At 40.5% G+C, this 20,240-nt stretch overlaps 1 protein-coding gene and 1 non-coding gene across 2 annotated transcripts; one reads left to right on the top strand and one right to left on the bottom strand.

Annotated features, from left to right (window-relative positions):
• Positions 1-142: 142 nt before the first annotated feature.
• Positions 143-214, bottom strand: trnam-cau (transfer RNA methionine (anticodon CAU)). Its single transcript has one exon. It is a non-coding gene; the product is annotated as a tRNA-Met (tRNA).
• Positions 215-4,666: 4,452 nt separating this feature from the next.
• On the top strand, positions 4,667-10,659 carry slc3a2a (solute carrier family 3 member 2a). Its single transcript, XM_070929671.1, has 11 exons — positions 4,667-4,748; positions 5,828-6,039; positions 6,153-6,337; positions 7,256-7,429; positions 7,593-7,687; positions 7,800-7,936; positions 8,482-8,591; positions 9,015-9,217; positions 9,316-9,393; positions 9,540-9,759; positions 9,877-10,659. The coding sequence occupies exons 2-11, from the start codon at positions 5,843-5,845 to the stop codon at positions 10,014-10,016; spliced, it is 1,539 nt and encodes a 512-aa protein (XP_070785772.1). The 5' UTR covers positions 4,667-4,748; positions 5,828-5,842; the 3' UTR covers positions 10,017-10,659.
• The last annotated feature ends 9,581 nt before the right edge of the window (positions 10,660-20,240 follow it).

The following is a 20,240-nucleotide window of genomic DNA, read 5'->3' as shown; positions in this document are numbered from 1 at the left end:
TATTAACGTGTATTCATGACATCATCCATTACTTTCATACACAGAGGTATATAGACTGTGGTGGACAGAGTACTGATACAGCATATAAACCATATGCCTCCTTACTTGTATGGATGACAATGAGACTATGTCATGTACAAAATAGCAGAGGATGGTTTCGATCCATCGACCTCTGGGTTATGGGCCCAGCACGCTTCCGCTGCGCCACTCTGCTCACTTAGTGTGCAACACATGACTTGAATTATTTGTAATTCTACTCACACAAGAGGGAGCATTCTTACATAACATGCAACCATTGTTTCCCGCCGACAGAAAGAGGAGGTGGTGGTGGGGAAAGAGGCTGAGAGGAGGGAACAAGGTTCAGAGAGTGTAAAGAAGAGGGAAAACAATGCTGAAACAGTAGAGCAAGCCAGTCTAAAGGACAGAGAGGAGAAGTAAATGAGAAAGAGATTCATGTGGACTGATAGGCAGAGGGAGATATGTTTTTGATGTCTTTCTGTGGTGAAAGTACTAATGTGATGAACTAATTTGGGTTTGCTTTGTCCATATTAGCTCTCCATTCATGCCAGTACAGAGTTAGAGAGGGAGGCTCTCTACGTTGAACAGTCTCCCCTTTGTCTGTGAGAGAGAGCCAGGCCACACATTCTCATCTAAAGAGAAAGAGGGGGACAAAGACAGAAAAAAGGACGGGGGGAATATATTACAGACAGAAAGACTAATGGAAGAGGAGACATTAGTAGACGTAGAAAGGTTATTAAAATGTACAATCAGCAAGGCAGGGCATGTGTGTGAACATTTCTACACAGAGTCCAGGGCACAAATGTATATAAAGTATATAAAACATCTTGTATATGTCCTGCTGATTGTACATTTGAGTGGAAAACAAGTTAGAAAAATGGAACAAATCAATGTGTGAACCCATGACGTCTTTTTTAGACTAAATGAAAGCAGTGTTTCCCCCAACCACACTGGTTCAGTCTGAACTGCAGGATTGCTCTTTGCAGTGAGCCTGAAACAATGACATGAAAGCACAAGACCTCGCTCAAACTGGTCTAAACTGGTCCAGGTCTGCTCTGCTGTGCTTTTTTTTTCTCAAGCTCACGCAGTCTTGCAAAATAAACTCTCTCAGAGGGATCAGACAGGGATTTATAGTGAGGCCCTGTGTGTGTGTGTGTGTGTGTGTGTGTGTGTGTCCCTCCAGGCCTGCCTACTCTCATTTTGTTACAGAACAATAGCGGAACTGCAGGCAACACTAAAATGGAACTTTTAGGGATTTCAGAAAGAAAATAGGAGTCGTTTATTACTACCCATATTTTTTTTGATTATGTTAAGACAACAGACTGTGACCATGAACCACCAGTGTCATGTAATGCACAGCCTTCCCCCTCCAAGTTAAAATCTCTTCTAGGTTGAATTGGACTCGCAAGGCTTTCCATTTTCCCCCCCTTTGTAGCTGAGTAACAGTGCTGCTGTAAGCAAATTTAAATGACTTTTTGTAATTGTTACTTATGTGTTAAGTCTTTATAAATACACATGAAAGACAATGGTGGTTTACATTAGCAAGAAATTGTATGGATTGGAGTACCCGGAAATCAGACAGTGATCTGCCTCCTAAACCAGGTCCAGATACAGTCCTTGTGGTATAATTACCACAATATACAGTAAGACCTTTTAAACAGCAACTGTAGTATGAAGCCTTTTCTGTGTGTGGCTCTGAAAATAGCTTGCGATCCCTATTTTACAATGTCAGGTTGCTGTCGACAATGCCTCCTGCCTCAGAGAAAACAACAGGCAGCAACTTTGCCCTCCTTTCCTCTCTCTCTTTCCTCTCCATATGTGGGAGTGTGTGTGGAGGCCTGCTGATGGATGTATTGATACTGTCACCTTATTTACTGCCAAACATAAACAAAGCACACTGGCTTTGCAATAGAACAAGTCTCACAGTGAATGATTACATCAGTGTCTTATCTCCATTGTAGGTCTGGAAAACATGTGAATCAATGTGCAGTCACATAACGTTCTGGTTGTTAGAGATGTGAAGACTCAACAGGACTCAGACAACATGTGGGAACAGACTTTGCAATAGACACAGTCTAGCTGTAGCTCAGCTGTGTTTCCATTAATACCCATGTCCCATTCCAAATTTTGCTTCAACCTCAATTCATAAACATGTTTACACATCCCTGCCCCCTCCTCTCTTTCTACTAACTCCTCCTTTCCAGGCCACTCCTCCTTACTCTTGTTTCCTGAGCTAGCTGCTCATCTGTCTTTTCCTCTTTCCTTGTTTTTTTGGCCAAATCTTCTCCTATCCAACATCAATGTCCCTCCAAACATTGTCCCCTTAATAGTCTATGAATGCAGAAAAGTAAAGAAAATAGGGAAGGGATGATGAATAACAGAGATACGAGTGAGAGTGTCTCTATTATTTTCGCTCTGTCCAACGTCCTTTCTGGATCAACAGCACAGGGTGTTCACATCAGCCCACAGCTCTGTTACAACCTGACTCTGCCAAACATACACGTGATCAACAGGCCCGAGATAAAAACAGAAACAGATGGTGTTTGAGTTTGTCTAGAGGAGAGAGAGACAGGTAGCATGTTCATGAGCGTGAATGTCTGTACCATCTACAATACAAATGGATATAGCTTCCAAACACAGGTTTTGGACCCCTATTTTGTTCTTTGCCATATTTTGGCAAGTTCTAAATTTCAGAGGCACTGTCTTGTTGCTACACTTTACAAAACTTGGCACAATAACTGAGGTTGAATATCAGAGTTATTATGGGTTATAATGTCACAGATCTACAAATAGACACACAGCATGAAGCCCCACTAAATAAAATTCTATCCCAGACCCAAATATACAAAAATGTTATTGTGAATGTGTATATATTGAACTGTATGCACTACATGTGACAAGTTAGCAGGGGTCAGAGTGAAGCCTGAGATTAGAATAAACCTGTTTTCTATCAGTAGCATTATTCCTTGCAAAACAAATAATAGTAAACTAGAATATCCTCTAATTTGCAGGAGAACTATCTGTAGGGACAATTGTTCACAGACCACACTTTGAGAAGTCAGCTGGGGATTAGTTTAAGAACCATATATTTTAATACTGGCTGATTCAAAGCTCTGAGTAAGAAAAAAATGAGTGAAAATGCATTTTTTGGGGTGATTTTTTAAAAGCTGCTTCACTATAAAATCCTTCAGGGCAATAGGATAGAGACTGAACAAAAACATAAAGGTGCACTAAACAAGCACACACACGTAGATGTAGAGTTACACCAGAGAAAAGTGGTGGAGCGAGGCAGGAAGAAAGGAGCAGGGGACCCAAACACAGTGTAGATATTGGGGTGGAGGTGGGGGTAGGAGGACACAAAGAAGTGGGAGAATACAAGATAGAATCAAGATTAAAGACATCAGCCACATCGTCAAGCCATTAATCAATCATGAAACGTGTTTGCCTTTGCCATTTGCTTTCTTTCATTCAGCCTTTCTCAGTCTGCTGTGTAAATGCATATTTGAAAACAACTGAAAACTGAGGAGCAATTGCAAAACCAAGACTATTACCCTCTCAATATTTACAACAGATGTACCTCACAGGAATATGAGTATTATATACACACACAGTAACATCGAGGCTTATGTGCTTGCGATCGACTCTCCGGTTGCATAATGTTCCTTACTGAGACAAACAACAGCAACAACATCCTCACCCTCCTGCTCTTCATCTCCTATGGTAACCTGCGCAAATATGGCCTGAAACATGTCCCAGTACTTCATGTGCACAACATAGAGATTTTGAGTGAAAATGCAATAGAGCTGCTCGACAGCTCTATTGCATTTTTCCTAGAAGTCTGCTGTTACTGTAACTCATATCACACTGAACAGATTACTCAGTGAATGTTTGCCACTTGTTAATGGAGAGGAAACAATGGTGCAGATTAGGTCTTGTATGGTATCAGAATCAGAAACACTTTATTGATTTCCGGGGGGAAATTAGACAAGTAAAACAGTAGAGGAGGGAATGGGTTGGGGGCGGGAGTAAAATTAGATTTGTGAAGAACAGAGTAGCAATCTCCACTAATCAATTGATGAAAGGCCTCATTAGGAGCCTAGATAATATGCAATCAATCTATTTATCAATCAGTCATCAACATGGCTTATTCAACTCATTGAAATATTATTATCATTATTATTATTATTATTATTATTATATATTTGGCAGCATAAAAACTTTCTATATCAAACATTTTGAGGGCAACTGTCTTCCACCTCCTTGTCATTTAGCCCCTATTTATACTCTTTAGTGAGTGACAGTTTTTACTTCAGCCGTCAATGAAAACACACTCTCGTCTATTGTTCAAACTGGGTAAAGACAGACACAACATATAAATAAATAATAGCATGGAGTGGGCATAAATAGCATAACTGATTCTTACATCAACAAATGGGCTTATAGAATATAATAGACACATTTTGACAGAAGTTAGTGCTCTAATAACCTGAAGGTGTGGGATTAATACTGTTGGTCTGGAGCATTAAGTGTAGTCTAATGTTAGTCTGTTTCTGGGAAGAGAGAGAGAGAGAGAGACTATTGGGTCGTCCCCAGAGTGGGCGGGGAGAAACCTGGGCAACTACATATACAGCCTCTATCCTCTTTGTGTCAAGATTAGTAGAGGCCAAGGGATAAACGACTGAGAAAGACGAAACAAACCCGGACGGACTATACGTTGCTTTTTATAACAGGTAATGTTGAATTCACTTCATTGAGTTTGATGCCACCGAGCAAGTTTAAACGCTGTTTATCTGCGTGGAAAGCGTGTCCACTGCCTCGTGCACCAGCGGATGACGCGGTGATGGGCTTGATTTCGTCATGTTTGAGGAAGACCTATTACTCTTATTACCTATTATTCAAACATGATTTAGGCTTGTTGAGTGTGTTTGGTCAAATTTTCACTTAACTTACTTCGACAAACGCGCTAAGTAGATATTTTAGAGTAGAAGAGTTTTTGTTAAACGAACAGGTCGTCGAAATGTTGATGAACCAGAACAAACCGGCAAACTAATAGACTTCCGGTAAAACAAATAAATACAAATGTATTATCTTATGGTGAACATTGTGCCTGAAAGTGTTTTACTTATTGCTAAAATGACAGAAATTGTCATTAAACATTAGCTATTCATTGCACCTCTAATAAATGTAAGAATCCACTCTTATTGTGAAAAGGTTGTTTGTAGCTGGATACATCCTGTAACTGACGACTGTTTCATCAGACATCAGTTTAACACACGACTCGTCACAAACTTTTCAAGAGTTGCCCGCTCATTAGAATTTTTGATACAGCAACTATTGCCAAAAATACTAAGTCCAGGGTAAGTAGCTGGCCTAACGTTATTTTTCCAGCGGGTGTGTGTTTTTCTGAGGTCTTCGTCAGTTACTTGCCGAAAGGCTTTATAGTTTATAACTGGTAGAAACGTTGATTACTAACACACATTAAGCTAATTTCTGCTTCAGGAATTAGCTAGCTATGTGAGTCTGGCTTTTGCTTTCATGTCTTAACTAGGAGGTACAGTATGTAACAGGTGTTAGACTAAATAAACAATTCAAGCGACCGGAAATTTTCTTTTTTTTGTCATGTGTTTGATTACATAGCTTAGTGAGTTATTTTCCAGTGAAACAAGACTGATCTTTGCTAAGCACAAGTGTTCAGGGCCCCCACCCTTTCTGCCCCGGAGAAGAGACTTGCTAATTAACTTGACAATCTATTATTTCTTTCTCTCCTTTTTTTTTTCCCCTCCACCCCTCTACACCTCCATCTCTAAAGAATCCAGATTTAACCATGAATAGGGACACGGAGATCGACATGAAGGAAGTGGAGCTCAATGAGCTGGACCCTGAGAAGCAGCCCATGACGGGCGACGGCCAGGTTGCAGGCGGAGAAAAAAATGGCAGTGTCAAGCAGAAGGTTCCTGAGGAGGAGGTCACATTCACCGGCCTGTCCAAAGAGGAGCTGATGAAGGTTGCTGGCACTCCAGGGTAAGAGCTACTGGACAAATGAAAATACTGGTCTTGCATTGGTGTGTGGCATAAAATCAGTGGTCAGTTAAGAAAAAAAAACAACGTCCCCCACTCTCATCCTTTGTGTTCAGGTGGGTGCGAACACGTTGGGTGCTTCTTGTCCTGTTTTGGCTGGGCTGGGTAGGCATGCTGGCTGGAGCCATAGTGATCATAGTTCAGGCCCCTCGCTGCAAACCCATCCCTGAGATGAACTGGTGGAACGAAGGACCTCTGTACCAGATCTCTGACCTTGAAGCCTTCTCTGACGGACTGGCAGGTAGTGAACCTTTTTTAGTGAATATGTAGTTTCAGGATAAATATGTCATGTTTTTATTCCTTTCAGACTTTTAATGTTAAGGGTGATGCCCTTTCTTGCTGATGTTTCCTCATGTTCTTTCTTGCTTATGGTCTCATCCTTATTCCCAAAATAAGGCTTTGAGACTATCTTTCTGGTCTTGGTGTGGTAAGCCACTCTAATTCACAAGGGATAAATCTCGTGACAAGATCTTCAGTTTCCTTAGTTCTGCGTGGCCTGTTTCAGCTGGCCAGATACCAAACTGCTGACTAGGCTGACAACGAGTGACTCAAGGTCTAAAGGACATGAAAAGCCTACGAGTCATGTCTTTCATATCTCTCCTACTCAGATTTGAGGTTAAGGTTGAGCAACCCAGGACTTATACTTCTTTTTTTTGTGGTGTTTAGACTTCATGTTAGATCTCAAAAGTGATTAAACAAATTCATTCAGGCTTTTATTTTCATGAAATTCCACTTTTGATTTTAACCATATAGGGTTTTTTTTAAGAGGCAGGACGTAAGGACAGACTGTACTGCTGTTCTTAAAGTGAATTACTAGGAAGCACTCGGGTTTCCAACAGGCCTTGGGCAGAATTCCAGCAACCCCACGTGACTTGGTGTTTGTTGCATATAAAGGGCCTCCTTGTGCTCAGACTTCACATGGCCAGCAGAGGGTGTGGAGGGGGCCATTCACGTACTCCTGCCTTGAGTCAATACCTCGCCAAAAGAGCACCACTTTTTACTTAGCTGTCTCCTAAACCATAACAATGTCTCTCAAGCCTTCTGCCCTCTCTTCCTAACCCAATGACCCTGCTACCTTTTCACACATCAACTTTCTGTTGTCTTTCCCCAATGTGAAATTCACACTCACATGACACCCCCCCTCCCCATTTGTCTCTAGGTGTTGAGGCAAAGTTGGACGCCATAAACCAGTTGAAGGTGAAAGGCCTGGTTCTCGGCCCTCTTCACACCGTCCAGGCCGACCAGCCGAACACCCTGAATCTTGAACAGATCGACCCGACCCTTGGAACTGAAAAGGCCCTGGTCGCTGTGCTGGAAAAGGCCCACAAGAAGGGTAGGTCGTCATATAACTGAAATCAGCAATTTGCATGTAAATGCAGTTTTTGGCTCAGTTCTGTTAACAGAGTAGTATCCAGTGTTTGTTAGATTTTGTGGTGTTTTTGACTGCTCAAGCCCAGATGTTGTTTGTTAACTTGTTTGTTTTCTTTTCCTCTCAGGCATTTCTGTGGTGCTTGACCTGACTCCAAACTACCTGGGAGCTACTCCCTGGTTCAGCACTGGTGATGTTGGTGATGTCATTGAGAAAGTGAAGGTAGGACACACACAAACACACAAGTGAGACATTGTTGTATTGATAAAGAGAAACCATGTCATTGAACTGATCTCGCGTCTGTTGTAGCTTAAGTGCTCATATTCTCTTCCAGGCTGCATCAGAGTACTGGCTGAGTGTAGGTGTCGATGGCATCAAGATATCTGACCTCACCGTTGCCTCCAGCTCTGTTGATTGGTCAATGCTGCAGGCTGCTGTCCAGGGCAACCGCACAGAGGACGCCAAGAAGAGGTATGTTGGGCTGACATTTTCTGACTTCCTTTGGTTCTGCATAAGTAGACTTAAATCTGTGCAGGAACACAAACTGTTTCATTTGCAAGACTTTTGGATAAATTAGGACTGACCTTTCTTTGGAAAGTAGTTTTGAAAGCATCAGTAAAATGTCAGCGGACAGGGTTCTCTCAGCTGACTGAGAGAAGGTGGAGATTCAAAGCATTCCAGTGCTGCAGGGGACTGTGGATAAGGGTTAGGGAGAGAGCGAGGGAGATCAACAAGAAAGGCATCCGCTGGCCAATGGTGCTCTACTCTCTCTTGGTAAAGTGACGCCTTGTGGAGGGTTTGAGGAATGACATAAAATCGACTATTTTGAATCAGGATTCAACATTTAAAATGGTATTCCAAGATGCTGAATTGCAAAATCAGAATTCTATGCTATTCTTAAAACACTTTCACTTTCAACTGACTGAAACAAATGTCAACAGTGTAAGCCACCCCCCCCCCCCTGTGCTCCTTTGTTCCATAACATTATTCATCTCACCACATTCTCTTTTTCTCAGGGCGCTGATGGGTGTGGTTGAGAGTATTTCGGCTGTGGAGGTATCTCAGCTCGTCAACACCTCTGGTGTAGATCTCGTGCTGTCTGACCTGCTCAGCAGCAAAAATGCAGGTAAGCTGGAGTGCCCTGTTTTGTCTCGTCATACTTGCCTGTGTATCAAGAGATTATCTTCAGTTTTTGGCTGATTTCAGTTATTTTGGACATACAGCTTTTATTTTTACCTAATTTCTCCAAAGTCTCTATTTTATTACTCATTGTCCTCCTTATCTTAATTATCCTGCACTTCTTCCCGCACTTCGTTTTTAACTGCTGTTATTTTTTTATATATATATATACTGCTGTTTTTAACTGCTGTCTTATTTAACAAAATTCCCAACCTTTATATTCCCTGCTGTGTCTCCATCTTTTCTTTCTTAGTGGCTAAATCAGGAACTAACAATTGCACAGAAGCAAATGTCCATTCTTGTGTGAAAACCTACCAGGTGTGTGCAAAATGGTGCATTGCAGGTGATAATTTTACCTAAATATGTGCAGGTGGAGAGCGCATCAAGGACTTGGACATCCTTAAATCTCAGCAGAGAAGTCTGGGCTGGGGCCTCGGTGCCACCCAACAGGACCAACTGTCTAAACAGGCAATAACTCCAGGCCTGATCCGTCTCTACCAGCTCCTGCTGTTCACCATGCCTGGAACCCCAGTGTTTACCTACGGAGACGAGATCGGCCTTCCCGCAGGACAGGTGAGCTATAAAATGGAGCAGATGTCCAAATGTTTCCATAACCTTACAGCTGTTATAGAGTGTAACCTTTGTCTTTCCCCTTTTTGTTTCCTTCTCAGGGCTCAGAATCTCCGAAGATGGTTTGGGACATAGAGAAGGAACCTGCTGAAGGAGCCACTGTAAATGAGACTGTTGAGGTAAGAGTGTGTTCACAGTGAATGTCAGTGTAAAAAAATAAAAAAATAAATAAAGTCCTTGAGCAAACTAGTGAGGACATGGTCAAAAACATTTATTTGCTTTCAGCGTTTTAAAGGGAAAATCTCCTCAATTCTCACATTCACAGGCTGAGCGGAAGGAGCGCGTTGCTTTAAGGAAGTGGTTCAGATCCCTCAGTGAGCTGCGAACCAAAGAGCGCTCTCTCCTCCACGGCGACTACTACCCTCTGTATTCCTCCGCCTCCTCCCTCTCTTTCCTCCGTCTGTGGGACCAGAGCGAGAGATACATAACAGCTGTCAACTGGGGAGCAGCACCTGAGAAGCTCACATTCACACTGGCACCTACAGGCAAGTTCAACAGAAATATCTAGTCCAGATACGTGTCATATCCAATACTATATCATGTACATTAAGAGTAATGTTTTTGTTGTTGTTATTTTAACACCCTGATCTTTGTTCCTGCAGAGGGAGTAGAGTTGCCAGAGACAGCCAAGGTGCAGCTGTCCACTGACAAAGACTTGGAGGCAGACTCGACTGTCAGCCTGGACAAAATCACCCTAGGTCCCGGAGAAGCAATCCTGCTGCAGTTCCCCTATACAGGCTAAAGATGGCGCCAAACTATAGGAAAGCTAGCTTCCTACAGATAAGACTTGGTTTAAAAAGAAACTCAAGTGAGTCCTAATCCTTAGGAATAAGATGGCAGAAGATACAGGACATTTCTTTTTACCATAATAAATACGACTTTCTCTCAGTTTATTCAGTCAGAACATCAATTAATTTGGTCAAGGAAAAACCTGCCATAGAAATACAGAATGTTGGTCAGAACAAACACTGTTTGGTGGTTTTTATAACGTTGTTGTTTTTTTAGTGATAGGAAAAGATGCAGCCACCTCAGACATACACAACAATTGAGCATTTTGTTCTTTTGTGATCTTTTTATTGACTATCTGTACATCGTCTAAATGTGTGAAAGACATTCCATTCTTGTTCTTTGGGCATTCCTTTAGCAGTCCTTATGGGGTTTTTTATTATACATTTTAAGGAATTCTGATTTGGTGACACTTTTACTTTCTTCCATGGACATTTGTCTTAACTGAAAGGCATTTATCACGCAGCAAAAACAAGTTAACTTTGAACATGTGTGGTGAAAGTATTTTAAGAATGTTAGTGAACAAAATCACTGCGAATCGCATCAAGTCTGTCAAGTGAACTGAATTGGAAATGAATAAACAGAAAGTTCTGTACCGACTCCTGATTACCCCTGATGTTTTTGTGTGTGTGTGACTTCTGTGTTTAAGCGTGTTCTTTGTGCTGAAGATAATATCAGATGAGACGTTCACTATTCTCAGTACGTACAGGTGTGTGTAAGTGTGTCACAGATGTTGCCAGAGGAAGCACGTCTCTATATTTTATCACCATCCTCAGATGGGTTTTATGGACTCCGTATACTTGACTCTAAAATGTACGCCGTGCACATACCTACGAGTTTCACTAAATGGGTCATACTGACTGACTTGAGGTAACCTCTGTCATAAACCCCCACCATAATATGTCTCATTTTTCAAAATTGGAGGAGAAAATGTGTTCGTTGTCCACGCTTTTACCCCAGACAACTTGCAATATGGCTGTAAAAATATCTCTAATGCTAGAAACGCAAACAAATGCAGAGTTTCCACTCGCAGCATGTTTCACAGTGGTCTCTGAAACAATTCTCCTAAATATAGTGATTTTTGTGAACTTCCTGAAAGATGAATCAACGTTCAATGAATGAGCCGTTTGAGAGATACTAATACTTCCTCTCTGTACGTACTGTATTTCCCATAGTTGCTGTATAGGTGGTTAATGTATCTTGTGAATAAAAGGACTGAACTCACTGGGACACTTGGAGACAAATTACATACGTGAGATCGTAAACCTGTCATTTTTCTTTTAATTAACATCTTTGCTTGAATGATGGCTGAAGAGTGGGTTCATATACAGTAGACCTATTTGTTGCCCTCAGGAGGAATATCTGTACATACTGTATACTTCATGATAAAACGAGAGGTTGTTTGGTTATCAACACAACAGATTTTGGCACGTTAAGTAAAAGTGGGACACTGTTACTGTGAAGCATTAAGGTTTTGTATCTTTATCAACACAGTCTTGGTGGTTTTGCTCTGTACTTTGTTTTTTTTTTACAATCTCACTTGTTGCTTAAGAAAAACGACAGATCACTATATAACTATTCCTTTTAACCCCATATCAGTACGTCTTTAAGTACAATTTTGAGGTACTTGTACTTTTTCAATTTTATGCTTCTTTATTTTATGACTTCTATAGAAAGAACTATAAATATTTATAATGTACTTTATCTGGCAGCTGTAGTTACCAGTTATTTTGTAAATCATAATTTTTGATATAAAACACACAGCTTTTGAAAAACGATATTCTGTTTTTAATTAAACAACAGTATATGAAGAATTTGAAATTAACTCCACCTCGACCCGCTACAACATTAACATGTGAATCAGTACTTTTTCCTCTTCCCTCTCCCATTAATCATCTCACGACCCCTCACATTTATCTTGTGACCCTTTTGGAGGGGCCCGACCCCTAGGTTGGAAACCACTGGACTAAACTGCCTAACAGTTTATTAAGTGGGTTAAATTAGCTCCACCTTGACCAGCTACAGCATTAAAATGTTGCTTACACAATCAGACATCAGTAATAAAAAAAATAATATATATGATAACATATCATTCTAAAAGGGCCATTCTATGTAATGAACACCTATAATCTTGATACTGTATATATGTATATTATTATTTATCTATATTTATCAAGTTGGAAAAAGATGTCTTGTTGTAAATTGTGATATTTAATCTTTAACGGTGGCATGTAGTCCCATGTGGTATGGGCAAAATGTTTGAATTGACACAAAACATACAAATCAACAGACTGAAAATGTACGTAACTATCTATACTGGCTGTCCAAAAAGTTTACTGATGCTGTATCTTTGAAGTCAGACCAGTTTCATTACAATCTACTAAGGTAGAATGTAATGTCATAAAACCTGTCCATTTCCCATTTAGAAACATAACCATCCTTTTGATAAAAATGTGAAACAGTCCCTTTAACAGCTGAGACTTAATTCTCAGCAGAGTTTCAGGGTCTTGGTACAATACGGGGCCGCCGTGTTGCTGTGGTATCGCAGGGGAGGTTTGAACTTGATGATACCGGGAATCAGAGCCTGTCTGTGCACCTCTCTGCGCACCCCACGCCACTGCGAAACCCAACCACCGTCTCACCCGCTGCCGTGCACACTCATGACTGACTCTCAGTCTGAGTCTGACACACACACTTAACACCTTTTTACATCACGGTGACATGAAGATGCATGACCTTTCATTAGCTTTCAAGGAGCTCTGCAGAGACACAGATGATGTTTTACACTGAAATACAGTAATGTAATCCACTCTTACCTGCTGCTTCATAATGGAAAACCTGAAAACTGTGAGTGAAAACAAGATATTGTATATTCATAAAGCGAGTCATGCCACTCAATATACTGACACTAACTTAACCATTTAATATACCACTATGTGAACAATACTTGTACCTCTTATTGCAGGTATTTTGGTAAGCGTCATTACCAAACACATTGTTATTTCTCTGGGAGAATGAATGAATATCTCACTTTGGGCTGACAGCGTTTGACCGTCTATGTTCAAAACCTTCATACAGTTTTATGATGTTTTTGAGGTTCTGAGGTTCTGGGCCTTGTTCAACGGCTTAGTTTGTCAGAGGTCTAGCCCTCTCCTCTGACTTCAATGATTACTGTCAGTGCTTCAGAATGTAGCTGTGTCTTCACCCGTTCAGTCTTACCAGGGCTGGATTGGCAAGAATGCTGGGTGCCTATTAACCCCCCGTTCGTATTATGGCCTTATAATAGCAGCAAAGAAAGTATAGGCTACTACAACACTGGAAAACACCAGAACCACCTTCACCTAAATGGCTTGTCGGGTAGTCTCCATCTTGAAAGAATCAGGTATGCTTTGAATGACAGACTTGAAAGCTTTGAAAAATTTGGTCCCCACTGATTCACTGATTTTCTGTAAGAAGTTCATATGAGCTCTTAGGGGATCGGTCTATACACATACAAAATATAAGCACAAAACAGAAATAATTCATGTATTTTTTTCTCTGATGAAATTGGATGACGTGATAAAGCAAAAGCCCACCCTTAAAGCAAATGGTTGACATTTTGGGAAATATGCTTATTTTTATTATTCCTTGCCAAAGGTTACGTTTGTTCAATATAATGCTACAGCCATCACCTTCCTTCCATTCTTTCCTTTCTCAACCCCTCTCTCTTTTCCTCTCTCTGCTCTTTCTTCCCATCCTAATCCCAACATCTACCTCTCCTGCTGACTTCTTCTCTGTTAGCCAACCTTGGAACCTAAACTCAAGGTATGTTTATCTTAAAATGCACTAAAATGTACATTTGCTGGTAGTGGTACAAAAGTTAAAACTAAGGAGAATTTTTGGCATTTTGGGAAATTCACTCTCTTTCTTATAGAGAGAGAGAGAGAGAGAGAGAGAGAGAGAGAGAGAGAGATGAGAAGCTTAGCATGAGAAGATGACATCTTTAGCTTAGCATAAAGACTTGCCAAAGGCTACGTTTGTTCAATATAATGCTTGGCCACTTGGCGGTTAGCTTAGCTTAGCATAAAGACCGGACACAGGGGAAAATAGCTCGCCTGGCTCTGTCCAAAGGTAACAAAATGTGCCTACCAGCACCTTTGCTAACTAATTAACACGTTCGTTTAATCTATGAACTATGAAACGACAAGTTACAGTTGCAGTGTTTATGTGTCAGATGATTTTTGGCTAAACTACAAATGTTGTTTTTTACATTTTTTTTTTTTTATGAATTAAACAAACTAAATAAAACATGTTAATTAGTGACCTTTAGAGGTGCTTGTGTGACCTTTGGACAGAGCCAGGCTAGCTGTTTCCATCTACTCCCAGTCTTTGTGCTAAGCTAAGCTAACCAGCTGCTGGCTGTGGCTACATATTCACCATACTACCACGAAAGTGGAATTGATCTTCTCATCTAACTCTCGGCAAAGAGGAGATCAATGTCAAACTTTTTCTTCAACTTTGCCTAAAACTAGAACAGGACTCCACAACAGCGGCCAGGACTTTCTTGCTTTTGGAGAGAGTGAAAAGAGTGAAGTACAAATATCAAGTTTATCGTGCTACTTTCACCATACTGACATCAGACCTCGATTATCTGGAAGTGCACACCTCCTGGGCAAACCTTTTTTTCAAAATGACGTGCTGGTCATGAGCATGTAGTGTTTGCATTTGGTTTTTTCAGTGGTTCTATGTGTGTGTGTGTGTGTGTGTGTGTGTGTGTAACATTAGGATGTGTGTGTGGCCCTTTAAAAACCAACAGACCAAAAGAGACCAGAAGAGAAAATAAGGGATGAGAGGGGAGAAAAAAAAAAGACCCACTCAAACTGAAAGTGTGTGAATGTGTGTGAGGTTGGAGCCACACACTAGGGTGTTTTTCTCTTGTTTCCAGCATCACTATGACACAGCTTGTAACACACACACACACACACACACACACACACACTGCCATTATGACAAGGTGGATGAAAGGCTGAAAGATCAACTGAAAGAGCGATCGCGGCCGATCATCTTTGGTGAAACTACATCTCTCTCTCTCTGTCTTGTTCGCCATCTCTCTCTCCTCCCCCTTTCTCACACACATGTCTACCTACCGGCAGTCCACACACACATGCATTTCACTGCCACTGACACATCGCTCATCGTAATGACAACTTAACAGGTAAGAATACATTTTATTCTCCTTCCCTTTTTTTTGGTGGTTTAAGCAGAACACAATAGGGCAGGAGTTTTTCAGGATGAGTTTAGAGAAGGTTTAACTTAACCTCACATTAGCATCAGTAGCATACCCTCTCTACTAAAACACAACTGTCTTCCCTGAGTCTTCTTTATCTGGCATCATTTAACAGTTGATCTTATCCAAGGGAGCCATTTTTCTTTACAAACCTAGCCAGTAAAATGTACAACTGAAGGTGCACATTTTTAGGGATTTCATGGGTTAAATTATTAGATTTGAATGCCGCTTTGGATACAAGCGTCTGCCAAATTAATACATTTAAATGTAGATAAATCCCTGCCCTAGTCAGACACAAAGGAGGGGATGGACTTTGCAATGTGAACAAATAAGGGCAGACAATATTAGGAAGAGATCCATGATATTTTATCAATCTTTTGCACTTTTTGCAAAATATAAATGGAAAACCACAACCACAGCACCATATTGATCTAAAAATGTGCTCCTATTGAACATCAACTAAGTCTGATTGATAAGTCCATGGAGAGATGCACATTGCACGAGCAGCGACAAAATCAGACTGGACAATACTAAGGTCTGAGCCTCATTTCGGTGTTGTTAACCCGCAACTTGTTGGTGTTTACACATGCTCTTACACAGAGAGGCTTTAAACCGCGAGCTTGACTTTGTTCATTGTGAACACTTTGTAAAGAAAATGACATGATATGATAAAGCAGGCCCTCAGTTTACCCCCTGAACCAGGTACAGTTAAACATATTAAGGTTGTTGTTTTGCGGGGATCTGTCTGCAAGAGGCCCACACGTAATGAGAAGTCTGGGATGTAACAATAGAAGCCATTAATTTGCTAAGCTTTGATAAGAGTGTGAATCTACTCTCAGTTAGCAGTTCATTTGTTACACCTAACTAGATTTAATATAACATCCTTGTACTAACTCCTACCTTAATTAGGGTCATAATAGTCTAGTTTTTGTTGAAAATGTTTTACAGAGGTGTTGATTCGACTTCACAGTTATTTTGGAGGCTTTGTAATATTTAGTCTATCCAAATTGAAGAGGAGTTTGTATTGTTGCTATTTTGACCTCCTTTTGTTCGTGACCTCCTTTGACATCTGCGGACAGAACGGGGGAAGCAGCCGCTTTTGTGTTTTACACTACGAAGTAAAACGTCAGCATCAGTCTGTGCCAACAAAGGCCCAAATAAAAAAAAAACATCTGTTTTGAACATTTCCGCTGCTCAACGTGACCAGAACCAGAACTGAGTCGAGTTGCTTTCTTGTTGCATCAGTATTCACCTTTAAATGGCTTTGGTAACATTGCTCATGGGCTTCCACACTCTGTCTGGAAGAAGGGGTGAAATGAGGAAACAGAAGAAGATTGCAATGGCTTACAGAGCAAAGCAGACCAGAGACGTATGTCAGTCAAGGAAATATTCCACTGTTGATTGTTGTATTAAGTTATTGGGCTTCCTATAAGTATTTAATACACCCCAACGGACTTAAACACAAGCTAAGAATTCACTGCCTGAAGTACTTGAGGCGCCTTTGGGAGCAATAACATACTTAAGTCTTTCTGGATAGGTCTGAACCAACTTTAAACATATTGGCGCTGCAGTCTTTCGGCCACATAACCCGGATCGGACTGAGGGCTGAATGTTGACGTGGCCGCTGCATGATACTAATGTGTTATTTTTCATCTTTTTCTATGTAGCTTTGGCTTTATGTTTCACGAGCTCTCCAGGGCTTGCCACAGAGGAGCGTCCCCACAGCACGAAGCTGCTACACCCCTGATTCAGGGTGCTTCTGCTCATTTTGCAGTGTTTGGCATTTAGACCAGAAAGCTAAATTTTAGTCCCATCAGACCATAAAACCTTTTTCCACTTGGTTACCTTTTTGACAAAAACACTACCACAGATGTCATGTGACGTGTTTTCGCTGGCGAAGCATCCGGAAAGCCGTTGTCGTATGCACAGTGTCTCCCCTGTCAACCATGGAAACGTGTTGCTCCCTCACACTCGCTGTGGGCCTCTTGGTGGCCTCCCTGCTCACTTTCTGAAGACATACAGCCAGGGCATACTCAGCGCCTTGAAAATGTTCTAATACTTTCCTCCTGACTGGTACTCCTCAAAAGTATTAAGTCATGTAACCTAAAATCACTTGTCACACCTTGACGACAAACAGATGATCCCCATTCAAATTAGTTTGCTACTTCTAGTCAATGGGCTGCGCAGGGGGTGAATTAGGCGGGTCAACGTAAAGGGGGTGAACATTTGTGAAATCTGCTGTTTTGTGCTTTATATTTGCGCTACATTTAGATCCATTTGTAGAGATCTGCTTTCACTTTGACATTCAAGTGTTATTCAGTGTCCAAAATCCTGATTGCATTCAGTGTGATTTAAAGCTATAAACATAACACATCTAGACACTCTATATTAACTTAATTAATTCTTAATTAAAAGTCATGTTCTATTTGACTTTGCCACATTTGCTATTTTACAGCATTGTGGTGTTATTGTAGTTATGCCGACATCAGAGTCAAGTGTAAAACTATAACTAGTAATGGTAGGACAACTGGAGTGTAGGACGCTACAGTAATGCAGAGGGAGGACTGACAGGACTGGGTGGATGGAAATACGGGGTGCTTGGCCTCCTCACTGTCGATCTTAGTTAATGTGAATGCACCGATTACTGCCGGATCACTGCTCACTTATCAGTTCTCAGGAGTGGCAGGATGGATAATCATCTGTTTTTGTTGTAAAACAATAAATTTTTAATGATCCTCATGGGATAATTGGCTATGGTTGTGGGACGGCCCCACATGGTTAATATACTAGTAATAATAGCATAGATTAGGACCTGTGCAACTCCTTTTCTTTCCTCTCAGAAACATTTTCAAATACCCTGATCCATAATCTGTGATTTGCGTTTATGTGTAAAAATATAATTAAATAAAGGTTTTTGAGTTGATACATCACAACCAAAATGACAAAGGTGTGCTGCAGCTTTCATCGCAGACACTGGTGTTTTTTTATCTGGAGAATAAATCGGCCATGATTCATTTTATTCCAAAGAATGCAAAAATGCAATCTTTAACGGTTCTGCTTATTTACTGTGTTAATAATCATTTTACTGACAGTTTAGCCGTATTCGCTCATCAGGATTACAGTATGTTTAGCGGCGCATCAGCAACCAATTCAACCTTTATAGGAATATACTGTAAAGTAAATGTTTTTCCAAGAGCAAAAATACATAATACTGTATTTCATTATATATTTGCAACACTGCACATCAAAATGCATCATTAGTTTGAATGCTGCGGTAGCTTACAGCAAAGGAAGAACCCCTCTGATGACATATCACAATCATTCTGTTAATACATTCATAAAATGTGCTAATTACTTCTTTCAGTTCTGCATCTGTTGACCTCTGTGACCTTTATTTGAATGGATTGATGTGTTCATTCAGTCCTTTGCAATTATTAATTAGAATCACAAATTTTTCCGCAATATTTTCTACATACAATGTATGGGGAAAATACAATAATGGAAAGTATCGTATTATCAGTATCATACGGCGTTATGTATGTTTTGAGGCTTTGTGTGTGATCAGACTTAATCACAATAAAATTACAGACTTTCACCAAATAGATGGACATGATCGTAAAGTTGCCATTAATTTGTAATTGTAATTGGGATCATAGGAGACTACTGTTAACAGTTTTAGACAGATTTGGTGGTCGATCAGTGCTCCTTGTGTTTGAGATTAAAATTCGAACACGGTTGTCGCTTTTGCACTGGGCCCCCATAAGAATGCATGTCCAACTTTTGGCACATTTACCATGTGCATTGATAAATGAAGGTCCATCACGTGAAACTGACAACGTTTGAATGTCTCTTGATATCCACTGTGGAACCACATATATTGAAACAAAAGACGCATTGTGCTCGACTTATTGTATTTGATCATTTTATGGACTTTTTTACAAATGCTTTTAGAAATGTTTTATTTTACATGAAAGGCGCCTGTAGCAGTCTTTAGAAGTGTGTAGACGTGCAGCATTGCAGTCACAGCATTGTGCGCACAGCGGGGTCTCTCAACATTTTCTGGCCTGTGATCTTGTTTTAGATGCAAAAGCTCTCATCAAGCTGTTATGTGATTTCCAGGCCCACATTTATTCTTTTGCAAGAGCCCCAAACGCGTGAAAAGGAAACTTTGCCATATTTCCAACCTTATTATTTTTTAGTTAAAATACATCAAATGTCGATGTGGCCGGATTAGAACTTCCCTGCAACTCTTTCTGCACATCAATCAGACCTGCCTGGGGTCCCAACAACAAAGCTGTGAATGTGACTAAAATACTGATCCCAAATTACAAGCTACAGAAAAAGCCAAAGCCAAAAGAGAAATTAGAATTTCACTGCACCAAAGCTTTGCACTAATCCAAAAATTCTATGTGAATGTATAATTTAGAACAACTAAACTATTAACTAAAATCTTTCTGTTTACTATTTAGCTTTTATTTTATAGAAGGTTAATACTGTGTTTTAGACATAATGTTGTTTTAACACCCCTTCCAGGACTGTTTAGTTGTTAACAAATGAGGATCATTTTGAGATCCTTTTTTGTTTCTTTAGATACTTTTTGGGGTATTTTTTTACCTGTATTGAACAGAGTGAGAGTGACGGAGCAGACAGGAAAGAGACAGGGAAGAGAGAGGAGGGCATGACATGCAACACAGGTCGCCGGCTGGAATCGAACCGCCGACGTTGCGGTTAGACAGCATGTACTAGCCACCAAGGAGCTCACTGTCTTTTGACTAAATCTTTTGAATGCATTGACCCAAGTGTACAAAAAGGGCATTACAGGACAAGACTACCTTTTTGAAATCTCTTTCACCTACTTCTTGTGTGATGAGCAGTTTGGTAGCACTTTCACTTCATGTGTTCAGTATTTTACAT

Source organism: Enoplosus armatus, chromosome 23, assembly GCF_043641665.1.
Source record: "Enoplosus armatus isolate fEnoArm2 chromosome 23, fEnoArm2.hap1, whole genome shotgun sequence".
Classification (NCBI taxonomy): domain Eukaryota; kingdom Metazoa; phylum Chordata; class Actinopteri; order Centrarchiformes; family Enoplosidae; genus Enoplosus; species Enoplosus armatus.
This window is presented reverse-complemented; position numbering and strand designations above follow the sequence as displayed.